General features: G+C 48.6%; 1 protein-coding gene across 2 annotated transcripts; it reads right to left on the minus strand.

Moving 5' to 3' along the window:
• Nucleotides 1-271: 271 nt before the first annotated feature.
• On the minus strand, nucleotides 272-22,154 carry AHCY (adenosylhomocysteinase). Of its 2 annotated transcripts, none has more exons than XM_043479931.1 (10): nucleotides 22,138-22,154; nucleotides 10,430-10,620; nucleotides 9,237-9,312; nucleotides 7,425-7,574; nucleotides 6,503-6,615; nucleotides 5,842-6,049; nucleotides 5,665-5,752; nucleotides 5,441-5,558; nucleotides 4,199-4,393; nucleotides 272-1,151 (listed from the first exon to the last, which is right to left on the minus strand). In XM_043479931.1, the coding sequence occupies exons 2-10, from the start codon at nucleotides 10,562-10,564 to the stop codon at nucleotides 1,020-1,022; spliced, it is 1,215 nt and encodes a 404-aa protein (XP_043335866.1). In that variant the 5' UTR covers nucleotides 10,565-10,620; nucleotides 22,138-22,154; the 3' UTR covers nucleotides 272-1,019. The 2 variants fall into 2 exon arrangements, with proteins under 2 accessions (XP_043335866.1, XP_043335865.1); XM_043479930.1 differs by lacking the exon at nucleotides 22,138-22,154 and adding an exon at nucleotides 15,961-16,114.
• Nucleotides 22,155-22,639: the final 485 nt, after the last annotated feature.

The raw sequence follows: 22,639 nt of genomic DNA on the forward strand, positions 1-22,639 counted from the left end.
GAAATAAATACCAAGATTACAATAAATAAAAATAGGCAAAACTCACCTATTAAATGAGTCTAGGTGGGGTAAAAAAAAAAAGCAGGCTGTTTGCAAAAGACACACCTGAAGATGTAAGAGTTCTCTCACTTTACCCATTTTCAAGCCCAAGGGTTTGCCCAGCTCTTATCACCCCACACTGCAACACAGCAGACTATTACAGCACATCAGACCCCTTGGCTCACACCACACATTGTTGGCAATGGATTTTCTATAAAATAAAGGCTCAAAATTCTTTTAGGCACCAAAATTTTTATTAACCCACCTTCTTGCTCTCTTTTAACATTATAAACCAAATTAACCTCTTTTTGACCCAGAGCTATGATGGGAACCATCAAGTTACAATGTGCTTTTACGTTTCTCTGGCCCCTCTTAACCGCTGGCTGTCATTCCTCTTGTCTTTTCTCACTTAACAATATATTCCAACCCCTGTAAAATAGGGACTAAAAGTACCAACCTCATTGTTCTGAGGTTTAAGAGAATGCTAAGCACTAAGCCAGGCTCTCCGGAGCATTCAAACTCCCACAGTTCCTCCACACCCTTTGACACAGCTCCTTCTCATCTGTCCTGGGCTGAGGAACCAATGAACCTGTAAACCAAGAACATGAGTCTAAAGTCCACAGGCCAAGTAAAGGCCTGGATGGTAAAGTGCATGGGCTTTCTGACCACCACTGCCAACTTCCAGCTTAAGGAAGGACTGAGTGAGCAGTTCCTGAACCCCTGAGCTCATGGTTCCCTGTGGGTAACCCCCATGTACCTCCATTATGACCAGGGCTAGAGGAGGGACTTCTCAATTCCCCCTGCCACACTTGGAACAGCATGAGGGATGCAGCAGAGGCCAAAGACTGAGTGACAAGCCCCAAGGAATCGATGGGGAACATTATCAAACCAATCTCAAAGGTGGTGCCATTTGCTCTTGGGGAGGAGAGGTGGGACCCAGGCAAGGACAGCAGCTGGAAGGCAAAGGGCAGGCCCGGTTCTCAGTAGCGGTAGTGATCAGGCTTGAACGGGCCTTCGCGGGGCATGCCCAGGTACTGGGCCTGCTTCTCAGTCAGCTTGGTCAGCTTCACATTCAGCTTGCCCAGATGGGCTTCAGCCACGGCTTCATCCAGCTGGGGAGAAACACAGGAAAAGCTGGAATCAGTGCCATGCTCTGGGACCCCTAACCTCCATCTTCTCGCTGCCCAAAGAGGCAAGAATGGTTCTATTGTGACATCTGCTGAGTGTTAAGCATATTACATCATCCTGTCCTCACAGTGGATGTGTGTGGGTTTGGGCTGCTCAGCTCTTCTTCAAGGGGGAATCAAATTAGATCTTCCCCTCCAGGCAGCCCTGGTGGGACCATCAATTAGGTCTCCTCCTTCACCCTCCATCAACCTAAGCAGCCAACCAAAATGCTTCCTGGAATTTATCAATGAACAGGACATACTTTCATGACAGGGGCTCTCGGGATTCCTAAACAGGGAGGCCATCGGTCTCAGCTCACCAATAGCAAGTCTATTTGACAAGTGAAGTGAATGCAGAGAGAACAAAAGAGCCAAGAAACAGAGAAAGACAGAGCTCCAATGCCAATGAATCCCCAGATCCAGTGTCTGAATCTGACACTCTGCCATTACAGAACCAATAGCATTCTTTTTTGGATTACACTGGTTGTGGTTGTTTTAAAGTACTTCCTGAGCAGTGGTGACCACAGCCGCCTTCCAAATATATCCTTAAAAATCTGTCTATAAATTCATAAAACACCTTTCTCCTTCAAGAGGTGGAGCCTAAGTTCTCACCCCTCAAGTGGCTCATTTCTAATGAACAGAATGAAGCAGAAATGATGATGTGGGGCTTGAAAACTGGGAGCTAAAAGGTACTTCAGCTTCCTCCTTTGCTCTCCCCCCGGATCTGGGGGAAGCCGGCTGCCATCTCACGAGGAAACTTAAGCAGCTCTCTGGAGGAGACACTCATGTGGCAAGGACCTCCTGCCCACAATGATGTGAAGCGGCTCTTCCAGCTCCAGTCAAGCCTTCAGATGACTGCAGCCCTGCCTGGCTGACTTCTTGACTCAAGTCCCATCCCACCATCCCATAATGGCACAATCGCCTTTAACCACAACCCAGATCCCTGGTGGCTTCCCTGGTAGCTCAGCTAATAAAGAATCCGCCTGCAATGTGGGAGACCCAGGTTTGATCCCTGGGTCGGGAAGTTTCCCTGAAGAAGGGAACGGCTACCGTCCAGTACTCTGGCCTGGAGAATTCCGTGGACTATAGAGTCCATGGTGTCGCAAAGAGTCGGACACGACTGAGCGACTTTCACTTCACAGCCCAGAGAGCTTTACGTTCCCAAGTGGTTTCACATTCACTGTTTCATTAGAGGCAAACATCCCTAACGAGGAGGCCATGGTTTATTTTTCTATTTAACAAATGAAGAAACTGGGGAGAGGCAGGCAAAGGCAGGAACAGAGTCTAGCCCTAAGGCCATGGCAGTTCTGGAGGCAGAATAAAGGTCTCCAATGACCTGAGGACACAGTGAATCCTCCCTTCGCCTGGCCTGGCCTGCACCCCACATTGGATGGCACCCCGCACCTGGAGCACAGTGTGTTGTAATGGTTAACAACCCGGCTGTTCTACTCTGGTCCAATACTTGACAGCTGTGGGGGCAAGTCACTCTCTGAACCTTAAGTTCCCTCATCTGTAGGCTGGATCTCTCACAGTTCTTACAAAGATCACTGATATTCAAGAGGGCATGGTGCAGGCACCTTAATAAATGGGGGGGGGGGGGGGGCCTGCTCATGCTGTCATTATGGTTAACCAAGATACATAATCCCTTGCCCCACACATTGCACGTGAGTGTGAAGCATGTCCCCAACCCATGCCATGGCAGTGATGGAGAAAGGAGAGAAGGATGGGGCCAGGTGCTGGGGTAGGAGGTGAGCTCTTTACCTTTTCACTTCCAACCCTGGTCTCATCTCAGAGGCCTGCCCCTTTTCCCACTACAGCCCTATTTCCTCCAATTGAGATCAGATGAGGAGTCAAATGAGGCTTTTTAACCCTACAACAAGTATGGGGACCTGGCAGGCAGCACAGGACAGGACAGCCCCTTGAGGCCCTCACAGGTGAAACATCTGGTCAGACAAGGCAGTACCTGAGGAAGACTAGGGGGGAGAGGAGTTGGCTGGCTCGGAGGACAGACACCCCGGCCTCTTCCTACTTATTAGTTGGCAGAACCAGCTTCTTAAAGGGTGGGAGGAGAGATATGAAGACTCCATCACAGCCTCACCAGTAGTCAAAGGTTGGAAGTAAGAATTACTCTTACCACTTAGCTGAGAGGGACACTGAGGCCCAATCAAGCTAAGTACCAAAACCAAGTTTGCCCACGATGCTAAAGAGTCAGCATGAAAACACAGCATTCTGACCCGAGGGAGGGCAGTGCATGGGGTGTTAGGACGAGCACTGCCTTTGACGTCAGATGACCTCATGTTGACCATGTTGTCATGGTTACCCTGACCACACCCTCACAGAATGTCAGAGGCCATACTCAGTGTGTTAGCAGCATCACCCCATTCCAAGGCCACAATCGTGCAGCCTGTAGGCTGCATCTGGCTTACAAACAAGTCCAAGTTTACCCACCCAGTTATATTTAAAATTGAGTATTTCACACAAAAATATTTATATCTGGCTTCCTCTGAAATGTCAGGAGCCCTGACCCAAAGGGCCCAGGTTGATAATAGGCAGCCAGCCCCTTCCACTGGGGCACATGTTTTTTGGTCAGTTCCCCTCCAACCCATTCATCCTTAGTGGGCATGTGTGTTTGTGACCCGTGACCTAAGGAAGTTCTCACAATCCTTACGGAGGTACTATTACCTTCATGTTACAGAGAAGGAAATGAGGTTCAGAAGTTAAGGAACCTGGTTACACAGGCTGAGATTCAAACCTGGATGTGTCTCTCTCCAAAGCCCATGCTCTTCTCACCACCCAGCCCAGCTACTCAAGAGTTATTCCCTGCTTTGAGCCTCACTTTCTCCTCTGTTAAATAGAGAGAATGACTTCTGCCCTGAGGGGGACCCTGTTAAAATCTTCAAGAGTGGAGGCAAGCACTATATGAACTCAGGCAAGCCCTGCTTGGGGAGCCCAGGTCACATGACCCTTGGCCAGGGGTGCAGGTAGGAACCCACCTTCTTGGGCAGGAAGTGGACCCCAACAGGGTACTTGTCTGGGTGGGTCCAGAGCTCGATCTGCGCCAGCACCTGGTTGGTGAAGGAGTTGCTCATCACAAAGCTAGGGTGGCCCATGGCACAGCCCAGGTTGACCAGCCGGCCCTCGGCCAGCAGGATGATGCGGCGCCCGTTCTTCAACAAGTAGCGGTCCACCTGCAAGCGGGCAGAGGAGCGATAAGGACTGGGAGGCGCTGCTCCCAGTGTCCACCCCATCCTCATCCCATCCTTCTGCCCAGCAGCCCTCCCTGCCTCCAGCAGTGCCCACAAAGGGCCTAGACTGCCCTAGAACAACCTCCAGCATAGGGACTGGCATACACAATTAATAATAAAAGCCAGTATTTATTAAACAACTCTGAGCTGCAGACCTCATACATCTACTATGAAAATTTAAAGAGCTCACATGTGCAAGGCACTTAGTTTAAGTACTACATATTAGCTAATGGTATTGTTAATATTATTACTGGCACAGTTACACACGTAACTCTCTGTATGTGTGTGTATACAATATATAAAAATTACATTTAATTCTACTAACAATCCTATAAATTAAGTACTGGTATTATCCCCATTTCACAGATAAAGAAACTGAAGTTTAAAGGGTTAAGTTCCTTTTCCAGAGCCAGACATTACAAAGTGGCTGTAATTTGAGCCTGGACAGTCTGAGGACAGATCCTAGGTTCTCAATCATTATGCTTAGTAAAAAGCTGAATGTAGGATTTCCCTGGTGGTCCAGTAGATGGGAATCTGCCTACCAATGCAGGGGACATGGGTTTGATCCCTGGTCCAGGAAGATCCCACATGCCTCGGAGCAACTAAGCCCATGTGCCATAACTACTGAGCCTGTGCTTGAGAGGCCATGTTTCACAAGAGAAGCCACCACAACAAGAAGCCTGTGCACCGCCGCAAGCTGCTGCATGCAGCAACGAAGACCCAGAGTAGCCAAAAATGAAATCAATCAGTAAGACAGATGCGGTGGTGCTCAACCTTAGCTGCATATCAGAATCCTCCAAGGAGCTTTAAAAACGAGGACCCTTGGCCTCCCTCCAAGATTCCAATTTAAGCAGCCTGAAACCTCTTCCTCCCACCCCACTGCCCAGGTCGCCAGACTCATCATCTGTCCTCCTCGACGGCCAGCCCACAGGCACGCCCCCACTCGGCGCTCCATCTGCCGAGCCTGCTGGCAGGGCTGGGGTTCCTCACCTGGGGCTTGATGTTCACCTTCTCCACAGCGTTCTCGTTCAGCCACTTGACATCGATCTCCACGTCAAAGTGCCCAATGTTACACACAATGGCATCATCTTTCATCTGTTCAAAGTGCCTGTGGGGGAGCCTCAGTCCGTGAGACAGGGTCAGCAACCAAGGGCAGCCCCACGCCTGCCCCCTCTTTCACTCCCTAGGACCCCCACCACCACACCAGCACCTACTGGCCAACGATGATGTCGATACAGCCCGTGGTGGTGACAAAGATGTTGCCCTCCTGACAGGCCTCATCCATGGTGGTCACCTCATAGCCTGTGTAGAGACAGCCCCCGTGGGTCAGCCAGCATGGCCACGCCCCTCCTCTGGCCCACAGCTGACGGCCAACCCCCGCTCTATCATACCCTCCATGGCAGCTTGAAGTGCGTTGATGGGGTCAATCTCCGTGATGATGACGCGGGCCCCGAATCCCCTCAGGGCCTGGGCACAGCCCTTGCCCACGTCGCCATAGCCCGCGACCACTGCCACCTTGCCCGCAATCATGACGTCTGTGGCCCGCTTGATGCCATCTATGAGGGACTCCCGGCAGCCATAGAGGTTGTCAAACTTGCTCTGAGAGGAGAGGGGGCGAGGCAGGGATGGGGGCAGGCAAAGCCCTGGGGCCTCAGACCCACTCTCAACATCTCAGCCTGCTGGGCCTTGGGCTGATCACCTCCTGGGACTTCTCCCCACCAGCTAGAGTGTTCATGTGCCCCTTGCCCCTGCTCAGCTCCACCACTTTCTCCCCAGTCTTTCTCAGCCAGTCCAGAAGGCTTCCTGAGGATCAACTATGAGAGACTGCCCAAAGAATCTGCTTCACTTTAAACCTCCCGATGCCCAGCTCTGAGGATCACTGCGTAATCCTTTGTCTCTTTAATGCACTCATCACTCTATCTACAACGCCTTTCCCCACCAAGTGAGGGCTAAATTCCTCATCGGCAGCCTCCCCGGGGGCCCCCTTCAGGGCCTACTCCTGAGCTACTCTGGAGACCAACAGCAGGAGCCATTCCTGCTCCCCAGGCTCACCTTGGTGACAGAGTCGTTGACATTGATGGCCGGCACCTTCAGGATCCCGTTGGCCATCATCTTGTACAGGTTGTGGACCCCCGTTGTGGTCTCTTCAGAGATGCCTCGGATGCCTGAACAAGAGGGGAGGGGACAGATTTTAGGCCAGGAAGGAGTGGCCTCTGGGATGGGACTCTAAGAGCCTAAGAGAGCCCACAACTGAACTCACCGGAATTCCTCACCTTTGCCTTCCAAAGATGCTCCTCTTTCTGGGTTCCCATCTCTGGAACCTATACCACAGTCCACCTAATCACCTGGGCCAGCATGAGGGAGGAGTCGGCACCTTCACTAAGCCTCATGATTCTATCTCCCAACAACTTGCAGACTCTCCATCCCCGCTGCCCTCGTCCCTGCCACAACGCATCCTCTACAAAGCAGCCACACTTAACGTGTATTTTCAGAGACGTCTTTTCAATACCATCCAGTTACTTCCCGTTGCCCTCAGCATCAAGCCCAACTCTCTTGCTGAATATATTATAAAGTCTTTATACATCTGGTCTTCACTGAGGCTCCAGTGAAGGAAGTTGCCAAGCTGGCTAACTTTCTGTTTCCTGAAAGGTCGATCCTGTCCTACCTCAGGGCCTTTGCACTCACTATAACATTCCCTACTTCCCTCCCCACCCTGCTATTAAGGAAGCTTCCCAGCTGTTCTCAGCCCTGCCCTTATGCTTGCCCTCAGGCCATCATCTCAGCCAGCCTTCCCCCAGCTGCCCCAGCCCAGAAGATGGGCCCCAGCAGGCTTACAGGAGCCTGCGGACATCCCATCTTCCACACAATCTGCTGCTTGAGGCACCGGGAGTCCTGCCAGGCCTGCTGCTCTCATGTGGACAAGCAAGACCCATCTAGACCACCAGCACCCAGCCCACCGGCCCGCCCTACTCACCTGACAGGAGCTGCGGGTACTTGGTGTGGATGAGGTTGGTGAGATCACCACCGTCGTCCAGAATCATGTTGAGGGGCCCGTCCTTGAAGTGCAGCGTCTGCTCAATGCACCACAGGTACTCCTCGTCCGTTTCGCCCTTCCAGGCGTACACTGGACAGTGAGCAGCACGTCAGGGCTGGCCCTTCACAATGGCACCTGCTCTAGGGACCCACCTAGGTAGACTCAAGACTACCTCCTTCCTAATTTCCATCCCCAGCCACCTCCAGCCTCTCTGAGGATTCAGCAGTGCTAAGGACACAACGTGGAGCCAGAGGAATCAGAGTGTGAATCCTGGTTCTGCACTGCCCAGCTGTGTGACTTTCGGCAAATCACTGTTTCACTGTCGATAATAGCATAGATTAAGTGAGACAGAAGCCAAACACAGACCCCCTATTTATAAGTATCTGGAAAGAATTCTTTCCTCTCTTACTCTTTTTTTCTTTTCTTTCTTTTCCTACCCTCATCTGTCTGGGCCCCCAGCTCACAGTGACCAGGGTTCCTACCCACAGTGCCTACTGCTGGGAGGGAGGTGTGACAGGAGGAGGGAGCCACATTAGGTGGACTCAAGAGACAAGATCCAGACTTCATTCTGCACTGAAAGGACCTGATGGGCCCGCAGTCTCCGTAGTAGGTTATCCTAGGCAACGTCTGGCCAAAGTCTACTAACAGCAGCTACTGTGTATGGAGCACTTTCTCTGTGTCAGGCATTACTCTAACTGCTTCTTGCCCCCATCTCATTTGTCCTCACAGAAACCCTGTGAGGTTGGCATTACCATCATCATCACCTACAGATGCCCAGAGAAGCGGCTGAGATGTTCCCAGAGAGGGGCTGAGATGTGCCCAGGTCACTCATCATGACACTCTGCTGTTGCTGTTTTTGGCCACACAGCATGTGGGATCCTAGTTCCTCAACCAGGGATCACATCCAGGCCCCCTGCACCAGCAGCCCCGAGTCCTAACCACTGGGCCACCGGAGAAGTCCCAGCATGGCGCTACTGAGCAAGCAACAGAGCCCAGTGTTCCCGACTGCCGGCCCAGGCTACCCCCATCATTTGGAACAACTGCAACACAGGTGTGAGGCTCCCAGGAACCTCCCGTGAGCAAAGACACCTGCCAAGCGAGGCCAGCTTCCCCTCCCTCAAACTGGGGCAGATAATAGTCTTGAAAACAAGGCCTTTCCAGAAAGGGGTCATGGAGTCCAAACTAGGTTGAGGAGTTGGGGACATGCCGATCCTTGGTCAGTCGCTGGAGAGGTCTTCCCCAACTCTATACTTTCCACTTGCAGCTGGTTAGAAGGAACTGTGAATGAATGTCCTATTTTATCATTGTCAGACCTAACCCAAGCCCCTCCCCAAGCCCAAACCGACTTGTTTCTGTTTCTCCAGCAGCTTGTGAGAAAGTCCTTCCTCTTTGGTTGTGGCCTTCCCCAGTACCCTAGACCATCAGATACTATGCAGTGGATCTCTGGGACTCTTTTTCTGCCCCATACCCCTCCCTGATTCTTTGGGAAACAGACCCACATCCTCCTTTTAAGGAACTTCCCCTTCTTCAACACCATGTGATTCCCAATCACTGACTTGACTAGGGCAAGTAAGTGCTTTCAATAGGATCTGAGATGACAGCTGGACAAAACGGCTTTTTCCAATGGGTCTCTAGGCTAGGATTCTGTGGCCCTGACTCCTCTCCCCTGCTGTAGGGAGGTCTGCAGCAGTAAAAGTGAAGTGAAGCAAACAGAGAAAAGCAGAGCCCCCTCCTGTATCAGCAAGGACTCACCTGGAATGCCAGCCTTGGCAATGGCAGCTGCTGCATGGTCCTGGGTGGAGAAGATATTGCAGCTGGACCACCGCACCTGAAACAGCCAGCAAGACAGGGCTGGTCACAGCCAGGTCAGAAGAACAGGGTCACTAGACAGGGGTAAGAAAAGGCCCTGAATCTAGGGATGAGACGCCTGGGATCTACATCCAACGGTTCTGCAACCATAGGCTGGGGACCCTGGAGAGTAGATGGGAGCCAGAGCAGTGACAAGACCTAACTTATGTGAAAACAAGGCTCTGCCATGTGGAGGGGGAAGGGCTTCACAAGGAAGAAAGGAGACAAATGAAGAAGCTGTTGTTAGTGTTAAGACAAGATATGCAACTATAGCAGTGGAGGGGATAAATATTATTCTGAAGGCTGAGCTGACAGGATTTGTTGGGAGGATTAGTTTGTTGGAGTAAGAGAGAAAAAGAGGAGTCAGGGATGACCCCAGGTTCTTGAACGGAGAGAACCTGTAAGGCTGAAGCCTGCAATTGCTTACACGGGGAAGACACCAAGAAGTGTAGGAAATCATGAGTTTGTTTAGACATGTTGAGGTTGAGATGTCAATCAATCAGAACTCCAAGTGGAGATGGTACATTAGTTGCTGGATATGATGTACCATATCATATAAATATTGTTTATGTTATGACATAACCACATAAACAATATTTAAAACCATAAAATCAGACCACTGAAGAGAGTGAGTGTAGAAAAGAAAGAAGTAGGCCAAGGACTGAGCCCTGTTGGACTCACTAATTGGTTCTGGCTTCCCTGCACCACCACAAACCCCGCCCCCCGTGAAACATCTTCAGAGAACTTGGAAGAGGGGCAATCATTGGTACACATGACCCAGGCTGAACCAATCAGAGAGCACCATCTTTCCAGCAGCCATGATTGGCCAAGGGCAGGCACGTGACCCCGGGAAGGCCTATGGGAACCAGACCCTTAGATGACTCAGTAGGGCTCTGGGCTTGAGTCTTTCCTGCTAGAGCTTCACCAGTCTGGAGAATGTGAATTGAGGGGGACCAGACGCCATCTTCCCAGTGAGAGTAAATCAGCAGAACAGTCACCACAAATGACAGTGAGGGGCGCCCCGTGACAAGGCTGGAGTTGGAGCCCCTGCTGGGCCTGAGGGGACACAAGACTGTAACTGCTGCTTCAGGCCTCACCTCAGCACCCAGGGCAACGAGGGTCTCAATGAGAACGGCAGTCTCCACGGTCATGTGCAGGCAGCCGGCAATGCGGGCGCCCTTCAGAGGCTTGGAGGCCGAGTACATTTCCCGCATGTGCATCAGGCCCGGCATCTCGTTCTCTGCCAGGTCCAGGGCCTTGCGTCCCCAAGCGGCCAGGGTGATGTCAGCTGCAGGGGCAGGATAGACGGAAGTTCATGAGCTACTTCATCCCATCAACCATGAAGCACCCGCCACTCTGCACTCATCCCCTGTGGACTCGAAACACTAGGCTGGCTGCAGTCTCACTGATTCAACAAGGATTTCCTGGAGCCAGGGCAGTCAAAAAAGAAAGACATGGTCCCTGCCTAGCCGCAGCCTACTTATAGCCTTGTGGGAGAACACATTTAATTAAAGAATCCCACAGGAACATAAGGACTTCTCTGGTGACTCAGATGATAAAGAATCTGACTGCAATGCAGGAGACCCAGCTTCAGTCTCTGGGTTGAGAAGATCCCCTGGAGAAGGGAATGGCAATCCACTCCAGTATTCTTGCCTGGAGAATCCCATGGATAGAGAAGTCTGGCTGGCTACAGTCCATGGCATGGCAAAGAGTCGGACACAACTGAGTGACTAAGACAAACACACAGAAGAACATGATTACAACGCATGTAAGTGCTCCCTTGAAAAATAAATAGCTGTCAGCCTATACATGCCTCTTACTGCTTGCCACCTACCAACCTCCTCATTCCCTCAAGATTTTAGCTCCTGGTTCTCCATCTTCCTAATCACCACTCTTGGTGACTTCAACGCTCCTAAGTGATATAACCTAACACCTTGGACTCAGCACCATTCTTTGATCTCCCTGAAGACAGAGAAATGTTTCTCCACCCCTGTCACTTCTTCCCACCTGTAGGGAACTCATCTGTGTAACTAACAGCTCTTGGCCTCTCTCTACCCCAGGGGAGGTTTACTTAGTTTAATTAGTAAACTTAGAAGGAAAAAACTGGGCATGCACAGTTCAGGTCTCCCCTCTTTTTCAAGCAAGCAACCACCAACCTGCCTGCAGGGAGCACATTCTTCCACAGAGAGATCTACCCAAACCCACCTTGCCTGTAACTGGTGGGTTAACTGCTGAATTTGGGGGTTTGGTTAGCATTATCATTGGACTTTGACCCTAGTCTACATCTTCAGGCTTCAATGGATGCTATTAGTTATCCCTTGATACCTATAGGGGATTGGTTCTGGGAACCTCTATGGATACCCAAATTCTCAGATGCTCAACTGCCTTATATAAAATGGCACAGTGGTGGTGGTTCAGTCACTAAGTCGTGTCCAGCTCTTGCGACCCCATGGACTGTAGCCCAGTAGGCTTCTCTGTCCATGGGATTTCCCAGGCAAGAATACTAGAGTAGGTTGCCACTGCCTTCTCCAGGGGATCTTCCCATCCCAGGGGTCGAACCCACATCTCCTGCATTGGCAGGCGGATTCTTTACTGCTGAGCCACCAGGGAATCCTATATGCTCCATTAGATCACTCAATATCCCATATCCTCTTACCTCTTTGATGACTTCACTACTCCAATGAAAACTGCTCTCCTAAGGTCTCCGTAAGGCCCCATAGCCACTGGTGAATTATCCATGTTTACATTTCTCCCTGCAGCACCAACAGGACTAAGTGCTCTCTTCTTCGGAATCGCTTTGCTTAGCCTGTCTTTCTGTAGCTTCCCTTCCACCTTCCTAGTTCCTCTTCCTATAACAGACTCTCAAAGTTTGGAGGCCCTCACGGCTCCATCATCTCCCTCTTCTCTCCTACCAGATGAGCTCATCCCACTTTATGGCTTGAAATACCTTTTCTACAGCAGTGTCTCCCACCTGTTCGTCTCCAGCCCAAACTTCTCCCCTGAACCTGAGACTCATAATTCAACTGCCTACTCAGCATCTTGGTTGTCCATCTAGATAACGTGTTGAGTTTGAGGCCTCATGACTCCTTTTTCTCATCCCCAAACTTGTTACTCCCCCAGTCTCCTCATTTTAGGAAATGAAACCACCATCCAACCAGCTGCTCTAGCCAAAAACTTATGATTTCTTGATTCTTCTTTTCCCCTTTCACCCTCTTCCAACCCATCAGCACTGTTGTCTCAACATCCCAAACATGAGCAATCCAACAGCATCTCACCACCTTGAATCACTGAAGCAGCCTCCTCACTGGTCTCCCTGCTATTCTCCCCATGCTAGGGAAATGAAGATGCAGGTCGTCTTGTTCAGGCTTCAGAAGCAGGAGAGCAGCCCTCTGACTGACTTCTGACCCTGCATGGACTATGTGCCCGTTTTGGTTACCAGCAAGTCAAGCCACACCTTAGGTTAAGAGAGGGAGTGGGTCTTGGAATTTCCTGAGCCCCTGGAGGCCTGGCCAAACCCCCACCCCCACCCTGGGGCCCTTGTTTCACCAGAGGAAACAAACAGCCTTGTAAAAGTTAAGAGCTGCATTTTTGCGTGCAAACTGACGATATCAGCTTGCAGCCTGGGATTACAGGCAGGAGCCCCCAAAACTGCAGTCTGAAGTCTCACCCATGGGGTGGACCACTGCCTGGGACCCTTTTCCCAACTGACACTCCAGATTGCTGGTACTGGGATCTCCCAGCACTGTTCAAGTTTGGATGTAGGTTGTCAACCCAATTTGGTGATGTATATGCTATTATCCCTCTCTATTGTTTCTATTTCTTTGCTTTTAACAACTGTCTAATTGTTTGTGTATAATAAGCAGATTTTTTGTTAATGAATCCTTTGAATCTAAAATGAAAGTAGAACACCCCACAGGAAGAGCTCTTCAAGTGGCTAGTTGGGATGCTGCCTGATTCAAGAATCACCTAATAAAAGTTAGATCTTTAAAAAACCAAACAATACCCCACAAAAGTCAGAGAAACAAACTTTTAAATTTTAAAATGTATCACCTCCATTCTTCTGCTGAAGTAAAAAAGCAAGCCAACCTCCAATGGCTTCCCCTAACCAACTCTTCACATGGCCATAGTGCCATACCCAGGTGTCTGCTCACCCTTCTTGCCCACCTCTCTACCCTTTTCTCCCCCTCACTAGTTGCTCAACCATACAAACCTCCTTACTGTCTTCATATTCCCGTCTCAGGGCTTTAACCCAAGCAGCAATCTTAGCCTGGAAGGCTCCTCCCCAGCACCTGATACAGTACCTGGCACACAGTAGGTGCTTAGGAAAGAAGGAAGAACTTGGTATACTGCTGCTGGAGGAACTGAGAGCATGCCACGGTGACTCTAATAGAGGGAGTAAGGTGATGAGTCAGGATTTTATTCCTGTAGTTTTAAGGGGAGTCTCATGACCAGACTTGTCTTTTGAGAAGGCTTCTTTGGTTGCTGCAAGCATCTACGAAGCAAGAGACTCACGGAGACCTGTGAGGAGGGAGCCCAGGACTGGGGTGGTAGCTGTGGAGACAGAGAAGTGGGCAGATCTCCTCACTTACAAAACAGATTGTATCTCTAGTACTCAGATGGGTTGGGCACAGAGTAGGGGTCAGCCATGTTTACTGACCATCCTTGTTGTTAAGACTGAATGAGAGAAGGTCCATGAAAGGGGCTGGCAGTGGACGGGTAACCAAAAAAAAAAAAAAAACAAAACCAAATCTGAACCTAGTCAAGTCCTGTATTTACCAATGAGGAAAGGCTCACAGAAGTTATTTTGCCCCAGGTTTGACAGCCAGTCAAGAGTAGGGGTGGGACTGGTGGCCAGGCCGAGCTGGTAGAGCCAGAGGCTCCTGGGAGGGGCTCAGTAGCAGACAATGGTTCCTGTCCCATCCTAAGCTCCACCCGCTCTGCCACCCCCTGTCCCTCTAGCGAAAAGAACTCTTTCACTGCCCTCGGGATACAGCTGTGCCAGCCCTAGTGTTTTCATGAGTCCCTCAACTCCAAGAGCACAGGAGTCTGGCAGTCTAAGCTCTGGGGTTTTTGGTGCCCAGGGGAGCTGAGGACTTGCAGAGGCTGCAGTTAACACCTGTCCTAGGACAAGCCAAGAATAGTAGCAAAACCCTCTCTGAGTCTGTTTCTTCATCTGTGAAGTGGGAATAATCCTAACCTTCCTTGAGCCCAAGGATTAAAGATGCCATATGCCTGATGGAGGCTTCCTTTCAACCCTACTTAGCCAAGTTCCTCCACTTCCAAATGCAGCCTTATCTCCTCCCACACAACCCAAAGCCCTCAACCCATAACCTCCCCCCCTTCTCTCCATAGTAATAACAAGTCCCTTTTCCAGCTCAGCCACTGGACCTTGCTTAATCTTTCTGGGCTTCAGTTTCATCCACACAACAGGGACAATAACCTACTCTGGCCTGCTACTTGATAAACTACTATTGGTAAGTTACTATTTTCCAGAGAGTTTTTGGAAGTTATTTCCTTTTAGGGCTTCAGTTTCTTCCTCTGTATAATGGGATAAAAGTCCACCCCTAAAGATCATTCTGTAAACAAATGCAAATCCCCAGATACATAGGAAGTGCTCCATAAATGTTAATGCTTTTCTCCAGGTTGAATGGTGTGCTGGATTTACTTTAAAAATTCTAGCCAGCCTGAACCGGTTTCTGCTGAAAGGTCATTAGGGTTATTCCAAATGTGTTCACTTATACACAGTGATGAAAAGATGAGCACGGCCTGGGTGCACCTACTCCACCACCTCCCAGTTTTAAGAGTGTGGGCAAGTTACCATTTTTCCTGTGTCTCAGTAAATCCATAAAATGAGAAAGTAACAGTCCCTACCCTAAAAAGTCATTAGAATAAAATGAATTAATCCATAAGAAAGGTAGATAGTGGTGCCCACGCCACAGTAAACGCCAGTAAACGTTAACGATCAGTGTATCAGCTTCAATACTTAAGACAGCAGGATTTTTCTAACCACTCCAAAAGTTCGAGATTCTCTGTAGGATTGTTCTTGTTGGCCAAGTGAGTGACCCCAGAGGTTGAGTAACAAGCCGGAAGTCCCCGGTGAGTGGACTTGCCGGCCTCGGGCTCAGTCTCCAGGCCTCTCCCCCACGCGCCCTTCGGGGCCCCAGTACCCTCGCCTTCCCCGTGGGGGGCTCAACGAGGGGTGGGCACTTGCCCGGGACCACCCAGTTGGTTAAGGAGCCGGTCCAGGCCCAGGAGGCAGGACCCAGGCTCCCTAGGGTTGGTCCCGGCAGGTGCCATTGGTCCCAAGCCAGGGCCAGGTGCGCGCTGCCCCCTGCCCCAGGCGACTCTGCGCGGAACACGCCGCCGCTTCGCCACTCCGCAGCCCGCGCCGCTGCACCCTGCCTCGCGGGGCACGCCGGAACTTGTAGTTCGCGGCCGCACGCCAAGACACGCTAGCTGCGGCGGGGGAACTCCAACCCCCATGCGGCAACGCGCGGCCAAGACCGCGCTGTGCCAGTGATTCAAGAGGGTCCTCCTGAGCGCCCCAGGTCGGCCCCGCGGCCGCCGCCCCAAGAGGTCCCCAGCGGGTGCGGAGCAGATGCGGCTGGCTGCACGTCCTGGAACTCACCGACTTTGTAAGGCAGCTTGTCCGACATGCTGGCAGCGTTTCCGCACGGAGTGATGCACGCAGGCGAAAGGGGCCGGGCCTAGGGCTGGGAAGAGGCGCGGGCTGGGCGGCGCCGGGTAGGGACCTGCGCGTGGCGCCGACGCCTTTAAATATCTCCCCCGTCTTGCATATTCATGAGTCCCAAGCGAGCTGAGCCGTCGGGGCGGGGTCCAACGCACAGGGGCGGGACCGGAATGGACTCTGCTCTCTGCTGAGAGCAGTTTTTATCCCAAGCGGTCCTTCCACCTCCCGCACTGGGTAGCAAAGGGATCTCGGAGAGAGGCCTAAGAACAAATTCCATTCTTTCCTTCGTTCAACCAGTGAAACCCATGTCAAAACCGGGTAAAACTGAAATCCCAACCAGCTCTCCTTCCTGAACCTCAGTTTCTTCTTCTGTAAACTGGGCAGAATGATAGCTACCATACAGATTATAAGTAAAGCTGCAACATGTCAAGGTTCTAGCACATCGTAGGCCTTCCACCCTCCTGCCACTATCCTGATTTTAGTTAAATTTGTATACGTTTTTATACTTTTACTACATATGTAGAAATCATTAAATGCTTCTTAGAACGGTTTCTGTGTTTAAAACATTCATGTGAATGGTAACGTACTGTACTTATCCTTCAGCAATTTGCTTTTTTCTGTTGATGTTATATTTGTAAGAGTAATGCATAGACTTAGAATGTAATCATTTTTGCTGTTGCATTTCATTGTCTACATCCCATGATTAACTTATCTGTTCTCCTATTTGCTGACATTCAGTTTGTGTATCATTCTGTCATTATTGCATAAATGGAAAAATAAACATCGTCTTTTAGTGCACCTGAGTAGGTGTCTGAGTCATAAGTATACTTAGGGGTGAAGTTTCTGAGTTAAAAGCATGGTTTTAACTTTCCTAGGTCTTGCCAAACTGTTTTCCAAAGTAGTTTATCCCCTCACCACAGTGTCTGACGGGGCTTGTCACATCCCTGTCACCACTTGTCAGACTGACAAAAATTTTTACCAAATTGATGGCTGTGAAACTCTCCTTGTGGTTTTAATGGCCACGTGAAGACCCTTTATCATCTTTATAGGAACCCCCTTCCCCAACCTCCACCCAGCTGTTCTCTCATACTTTTTTCAGAGTTGACCCATTCTGAGTCCGTGCTGTCCCACTCAGTCCTCAGTCGTCTGGTCTCCACCCCCAGGTCTCTGCTGAAACTGCCCCAGCCAAGGTCAGGGAAGCCAGACCAACGTGCCTCAGCCTGCATCCCAACCCACCTTGCTGCACACAATGTGCCCTTGGCTTTCACTTTCCTGACTCTTCACCCACTCTCCGCAGGGTGCCTTCTCTAGTCTAAGCAACTTCCTCTTCTTTTCTCCAATTTGACTCCATCTTCCAGCCCCATCTCACCCACACTTAAGCTGTTGTGACCACTTATATCCAGGTAATCCAAGTGTACATGGAATAAAACACTTAGTTCAGTTCAGTTCAGTCGCTCAGCCGTGTCCAACTCTTTGCGACCCCATGAACCGCAACATGCCAGGCCTCCTTGTCCATCACCAACTCCCAGAGTCTACCCAAACCCCTGTCCATCGAGTCAGTGATGCCATCCAGCCATCTCATCCTCTGTTGTCCCCTTCTTCTCCTGCCCCCAATCCTTCCCAGCATTAGGTTCTTTTCCAATGAGTCAACTCTTCGCATGAGGTGGCCAAAGTATTGGACTTTCAGCTTCAACATCAGTCCTTCCAATGAACACCCAGGACTGATCTCCTTTAGGATGGACTGGTTGGATCTTACAGTCCAAGGGACTCTCAAGAGTCTTCTCCAGCACCACAGTTCAAAAGCATCAATTCTTCGGCGCTCAGCTTTCTTCACCATCCAACTCTCACATCCATACATGACTACTGGAAAAACCATAGCCTTGACTAGACGGATCTTTGTTGGCAAAGTAATGTCTCTGCTTTTAAATATGCTATCTAAGTTGGTCATAACTTTCCTTCCAAGGAGTAAGCGTCTTTTAATTTCATGGCTGCAGTCACCATCTGCAGTGATTTTGGAGCCCCCAAAAATAAAGTCTGATGCTGTTTTCACCGTTTCCCCATCTATTTCCCGTGAAGTGATACTGCCTTACCCCAAAAGTGGCCTGTTACCTTTCTCAATTATTACATGCCCTTTCTCCCCATCCCTGGAGTTACCACTGCAATGATTAATGTCTTTATCATTCTCTTGCTTTTTTAAAATGGATTTTACAACTTATATGACTATCCTAAACAATACATTGTTTAGTTTTGACTATTTTGTCTTTGTATAAATGAAATTATACAATGTGTGGATTCTTTTACAACTTACTTTCTCTTTCAACATTGCTTTTGAGGCTCATTCATGTAGATATTATAGCTCTGGTTCACTTTTTTTCATTTCTGTTTAATCCACTTATTTATTCATTCTATTGTTGATGGACATTGGGTTGTTTCAGTTTTTTGCTATTGCAAAGAATACTGCTTGTGTGTGTAGATAGATATAGATATAATTTGGGATCACATTCCTTAAACAAATATGCTTAGGTCCAACTTAACTGGGTAATGTTAAACTGTTTCCCAAAGTGGTTGCATCAGTCTGTACTCCCACCAGCCCTTATCAGCCTACCAATTTTTTTTTTTTTTTTGCCTATTTGGCAGGTATGAAGTGATACCTCACTGTGTTTTTTTTTTCCCCAATTATTTTTATTAGTTGGAGGCTAATTACTTTACAATATTGTAGTGGTTTTTGCCATACATTGACATGAATCCTCATTGTGGTTTTAATCTGCGTTTCTTTGACTACCATGACTAATGAGGATGAGCATCTATTCATATGTTATAACCCATCTGAGAGTCTTTCTTTGTAAAAGTTCCATTCATGTCTTTGCCTGTTTAAAACTAGGTGGTTTGTTTTTCTTTTCAACTAGTAGAAATTCTTTACATATTCTGGGTATTAGTCCTTTGCTAATTATATGTGCTGCAGATATCTTCTCCAGATTTGTGGTTTGTGTTCTCACCCTCTCTCTCTTGTTTTTTTGATAACTAGAAAATCTTAAGAGTTTTGTGTTTGTTTTGCCATGCTGCTCCGAATGTGGGATCTTAGTTCCCTGGCCAGGGATTGAACTCCTGCGCTGGAAGTACAGAGTCTTAACCACTGGACTGTCAGGGAAGTTCCAGAAATTCTTAGTTTTAATGTATTCAAATTTGTCAGTCTTTTCTGTAGTGTTAATGGCAGTTTTTGTCTTGTTTTAGGAAACCTATATACCCTCAAAGTCATAAAGAATTTCTTCTGTATTGTTAGCCCAAAGTTTTATGGTTCAAATATGTGTGTGGTGTGAGGTAGTAATTCTATTTCATTTTTTTTCCCCTAATGGATAAGCAGTTGTCCCAGCACGACTTATGAAACAGTGCATCCTTCTCCCAGTGACCTATAGAGCCATCTCTGTCATACATTGTGTCCATAAATACACTTTTTTTTATAGTAACCCTAGAGAGATAGGGTTATTCCTCTCTCTCTATTTTGATGCATTGATCTGTGTATGCACTGTTAAAATTACTAAAGATTTTTAATAAATCTCATTCTTTTTCAAGAGTATCTTGTGCAAGTTCCCTGGTGACTTAGTGATTAGGATTTTGGGGTTTCACTGCCATGGCCTGAGTTCAATCCATGGTTAGGGAACTGAGGTCTCACAAGCTTTGAAGCACAGCCAAAAAAGGAAAGAATATCTTGCACTGTCTTGGATGTTTGCACATCTATATCATTTTAGAGTTACTATGTCAAGTCTTAGGGGAAAAATACTTTTTTGAATTTTTACTGCAGTTGTATTAATCTATAAATTATTTGGGCTTCCCTGGTGACTCAGATGGTAAACAATCCACCTGCAATACAGGAGACCCAGGTTCAGTCTCCGGGTCAGGAAGATCCTCTGGAGAAGAGAATGCCTACCCACTCCAGTCAGTATTCTTGCCTGGGAAAGCCCATGGACAGAGGAGCCTAGCAGGCTACAGTCCATGAGGTCACAAAGAGTTGGACACGAATGAGCAACTAACACTTTCACTTTCCACCCAGTAATGCCCATTTTATCATCACCAGTAAAGCTACAGGGAATGTCCTGGCAGTCCAGTGATTAAGACTCCACACTGCCACTGCCGAGGCTCAGGTTCAGTCCCTGCTTGGAGAACTAAAATCCCATTAGCCACATAGTGCAGCCAAAAGGGGGGGAAAAAGAAAAAAAAAATACATATATATATACACACACACACACACATACAGGGCTGTAAAATTCATTTCTCCCTCTCTATCTCATGACCAACAACCTGATTCCAATCCTCATCAACTCCCACCTGATCAGTGCACCAACCTCATCACTGGTCTTTAAGCATCCAGCCTAGCTGTGTCCCATTCATCTTTTACCCTATAGCCAGAGTGATTTTATATGTATCCATGTATAACATTTTACCTCATATCCTTATTTATTTTGTATATTTATATAATTTATATACATTATATAACATATATAATCATATATATTATATTTTATATATATATTATATATATATATATTTGGCCATGCCACGTGGCTTGTGGATCTTAGTTCCCTGACCAGGGATCAAACCCAGGTCCACGGCAGTGAAAGCACCAAGTCCTAACCACTGTACCACTAGGGAATTTCCCAGAGTGATCTCTTGAATCTACAAATAAGTCTGTATCTTCTTTTTGCTTAAAACTATTAATTGGCTTCCAGTTGCCTAAAGGAGTGGTCTCTAAAGTGTCTTTTTAATGAATGAATGAATGAATTTTTGGTTGTGCTGGATCTTCGTTGCTGCATGGGCTTTCTCTAGTTGCAGCGAGTGGAGACTACTCTTCGTTGTGGTCACAAGCTTCTCATTGTAGTGGCTTCTCTTGTCGCAGAGCAGAGGCTCTAGAGCTTGGGCTCAGTAATTGTGGCCTACAGGCTTAGTTGCTCTGCGGCATGTGGAATCTTCCTGGACCACAGACAGAACCCCTGTCTCCTGCATTGGCAGGCAGATTCTTATCCACTGCACTACCAGGGACGTCCTCTAAAGTGTCTTTTTGATCAATATTTTTTTCCTCAGATTCTATTACATTTTTTACAACATGACTGACCCGGACAGGGGTTCACGAGAGGGGCTGTCAGCTTCAGCCTTTTCTGTTTGTTCACTGTTGTAACTTCAGTATTATCTGGAACTGCCATTTCTTTGCAGGAATATTTTGAAGCCTCCCATTTTGAAGCCAGTTGTCCAATTAGTTAGGTTAATATAGGAAACCTAGTACATGATGTTTATGTTTGCTTAGCCTGACAGAGGGGGTTTCCCTGGTGGCTCGATGATAAAGAATCCACCTGTAATGCAGGAGACCTAAGTTTGATCCCTGCGTTGGGAAGGTCCCCTGGAGGAGGACATGGCAACTCACTCCGGTATTCTTCCCTGGAGAATCCCCACGGACATAGGAGGCCTAGGGGGCTACAGTCCATGCGGTCACAAAGAGTCCAACACAACTGAGCTACTAAACATAGCACAGCCTGACAGAAACACATACTACACCCAAGACTATACTGCAGAATGCTGAAACGGGGGCTAAGAGCCCCGCTGCCCACCCCCCAACATGTGAATCCCCTTCCCTCAGGAAATCTCTGCTACCTCACGTGACAAAGGTCAGACAGACAGACTAGGTGAGGGAAACGGTGTCAATAATGACAAAAATCCATCCTAAGTGTCTGTCCTGCTTTGGGAGATGTCAGTTAAGGACGCTTTTGCTCATGTAGTATACTAAGTTCATTTGAACAAAACTTTTGGAGATTGCCGGCCTCAGGAGAAGGTCCCAGCACCTTTGCCTGGCCTTCGAGGCCCTCCCTTATGTGACCACTGCTTGTGCACCCCACCTTGTCTCTTTGGCCCCAACAGCATCACAGCTCACACCACAGCCACTCAAAACTTACAGATGGTTCTCCCACACCCACTATGTTCTTTTCTGCCCCAATATTCTCCCCTCTGTCTCTGGATGCTCCCTGATCCCAGACTTCCTGTCAAAGTCCCACTTGGTCTTTAAAGCCCAGCCATTCCTTGACCCCCTCCCCAGGCCAGAATAGACGCCTCCTCTGTGCTCCCACAAACCTCCTCATGCAGCTCTACCTCTGTCCTTTCCACATCGTTTCATGCCATCTTTGAGGGGAAGAAGGGCAGACCTCTTTCTCTTTTAGCCCCAAGATCCAGCACAGGCCCTGGTTAATTTTTATATATATTTACTTGGCTGCGTTGGATGAGGGCAGGGACTGGATCTGGCTTTATTATATAACTGCATTCTCAGAAGCTAGCTAACTTGATCAATACTTAGTGAATGACTAAATGAAGGACCTCAACTTCTGGTTTTATTTTTAAAAATATGTATTTATTTTATATAGCAGCCAGGTCTTAGATGCAGCACATGGGATTTAGTTCCTTGACCAGGGATCGAACTGAGTCCTTAGCTGTGGCATGAATCTTAACTGTGTCATGCAAAATCCTTTGTCGCAGCATATGGGCTCCTCTCTAGTTGTGGTGCACAGGCTCCGGAGTGCTCAGGCTCAGGTATGTGGGATCTTAGTTCCCCACCCAGGCATAGAATCTGTGCTGCCTG

The sequence above is a fragment of the Cervus canadensis genome, chromosome 10, assembly GCF_019320065.1.
Source record: "Cervus canadensis isolate Bull #8, Minnesota chromosome 10, ASM1932006v1, whole genome shotgun sequence".
NCBI classification, from domain to species: Eukaryota; Metazoa; Chordata; class Mammalia; order Artiodactyla; family Cervidae; genus Cervus; species Cervus canadensis.

Excerpts from the sequence above, each read along its gene's own strand:
- AHCY (XM_043479930.1), bottom strand. The coding sequence starts at position 15,988 with ATGTCGGACAAGCTGCCTTACAAAGTCG. Across the intron at positions 7,575-9,236 it reads TGCCAAGGCTGGCATTCCAG|TGTACGCCTGGAAGGGCGAA; the intron begins GTGAGTCCTTGC and ends CTCACTGTCCAG. Across the intron at positions 6,050-6,502 it reads TCAACGACTCTGTCACCAAG|AGCAAGTTTGACAACCTCTA; the intron begins GTGAGCCTGGGG and ends CTCTCCTCTCAG.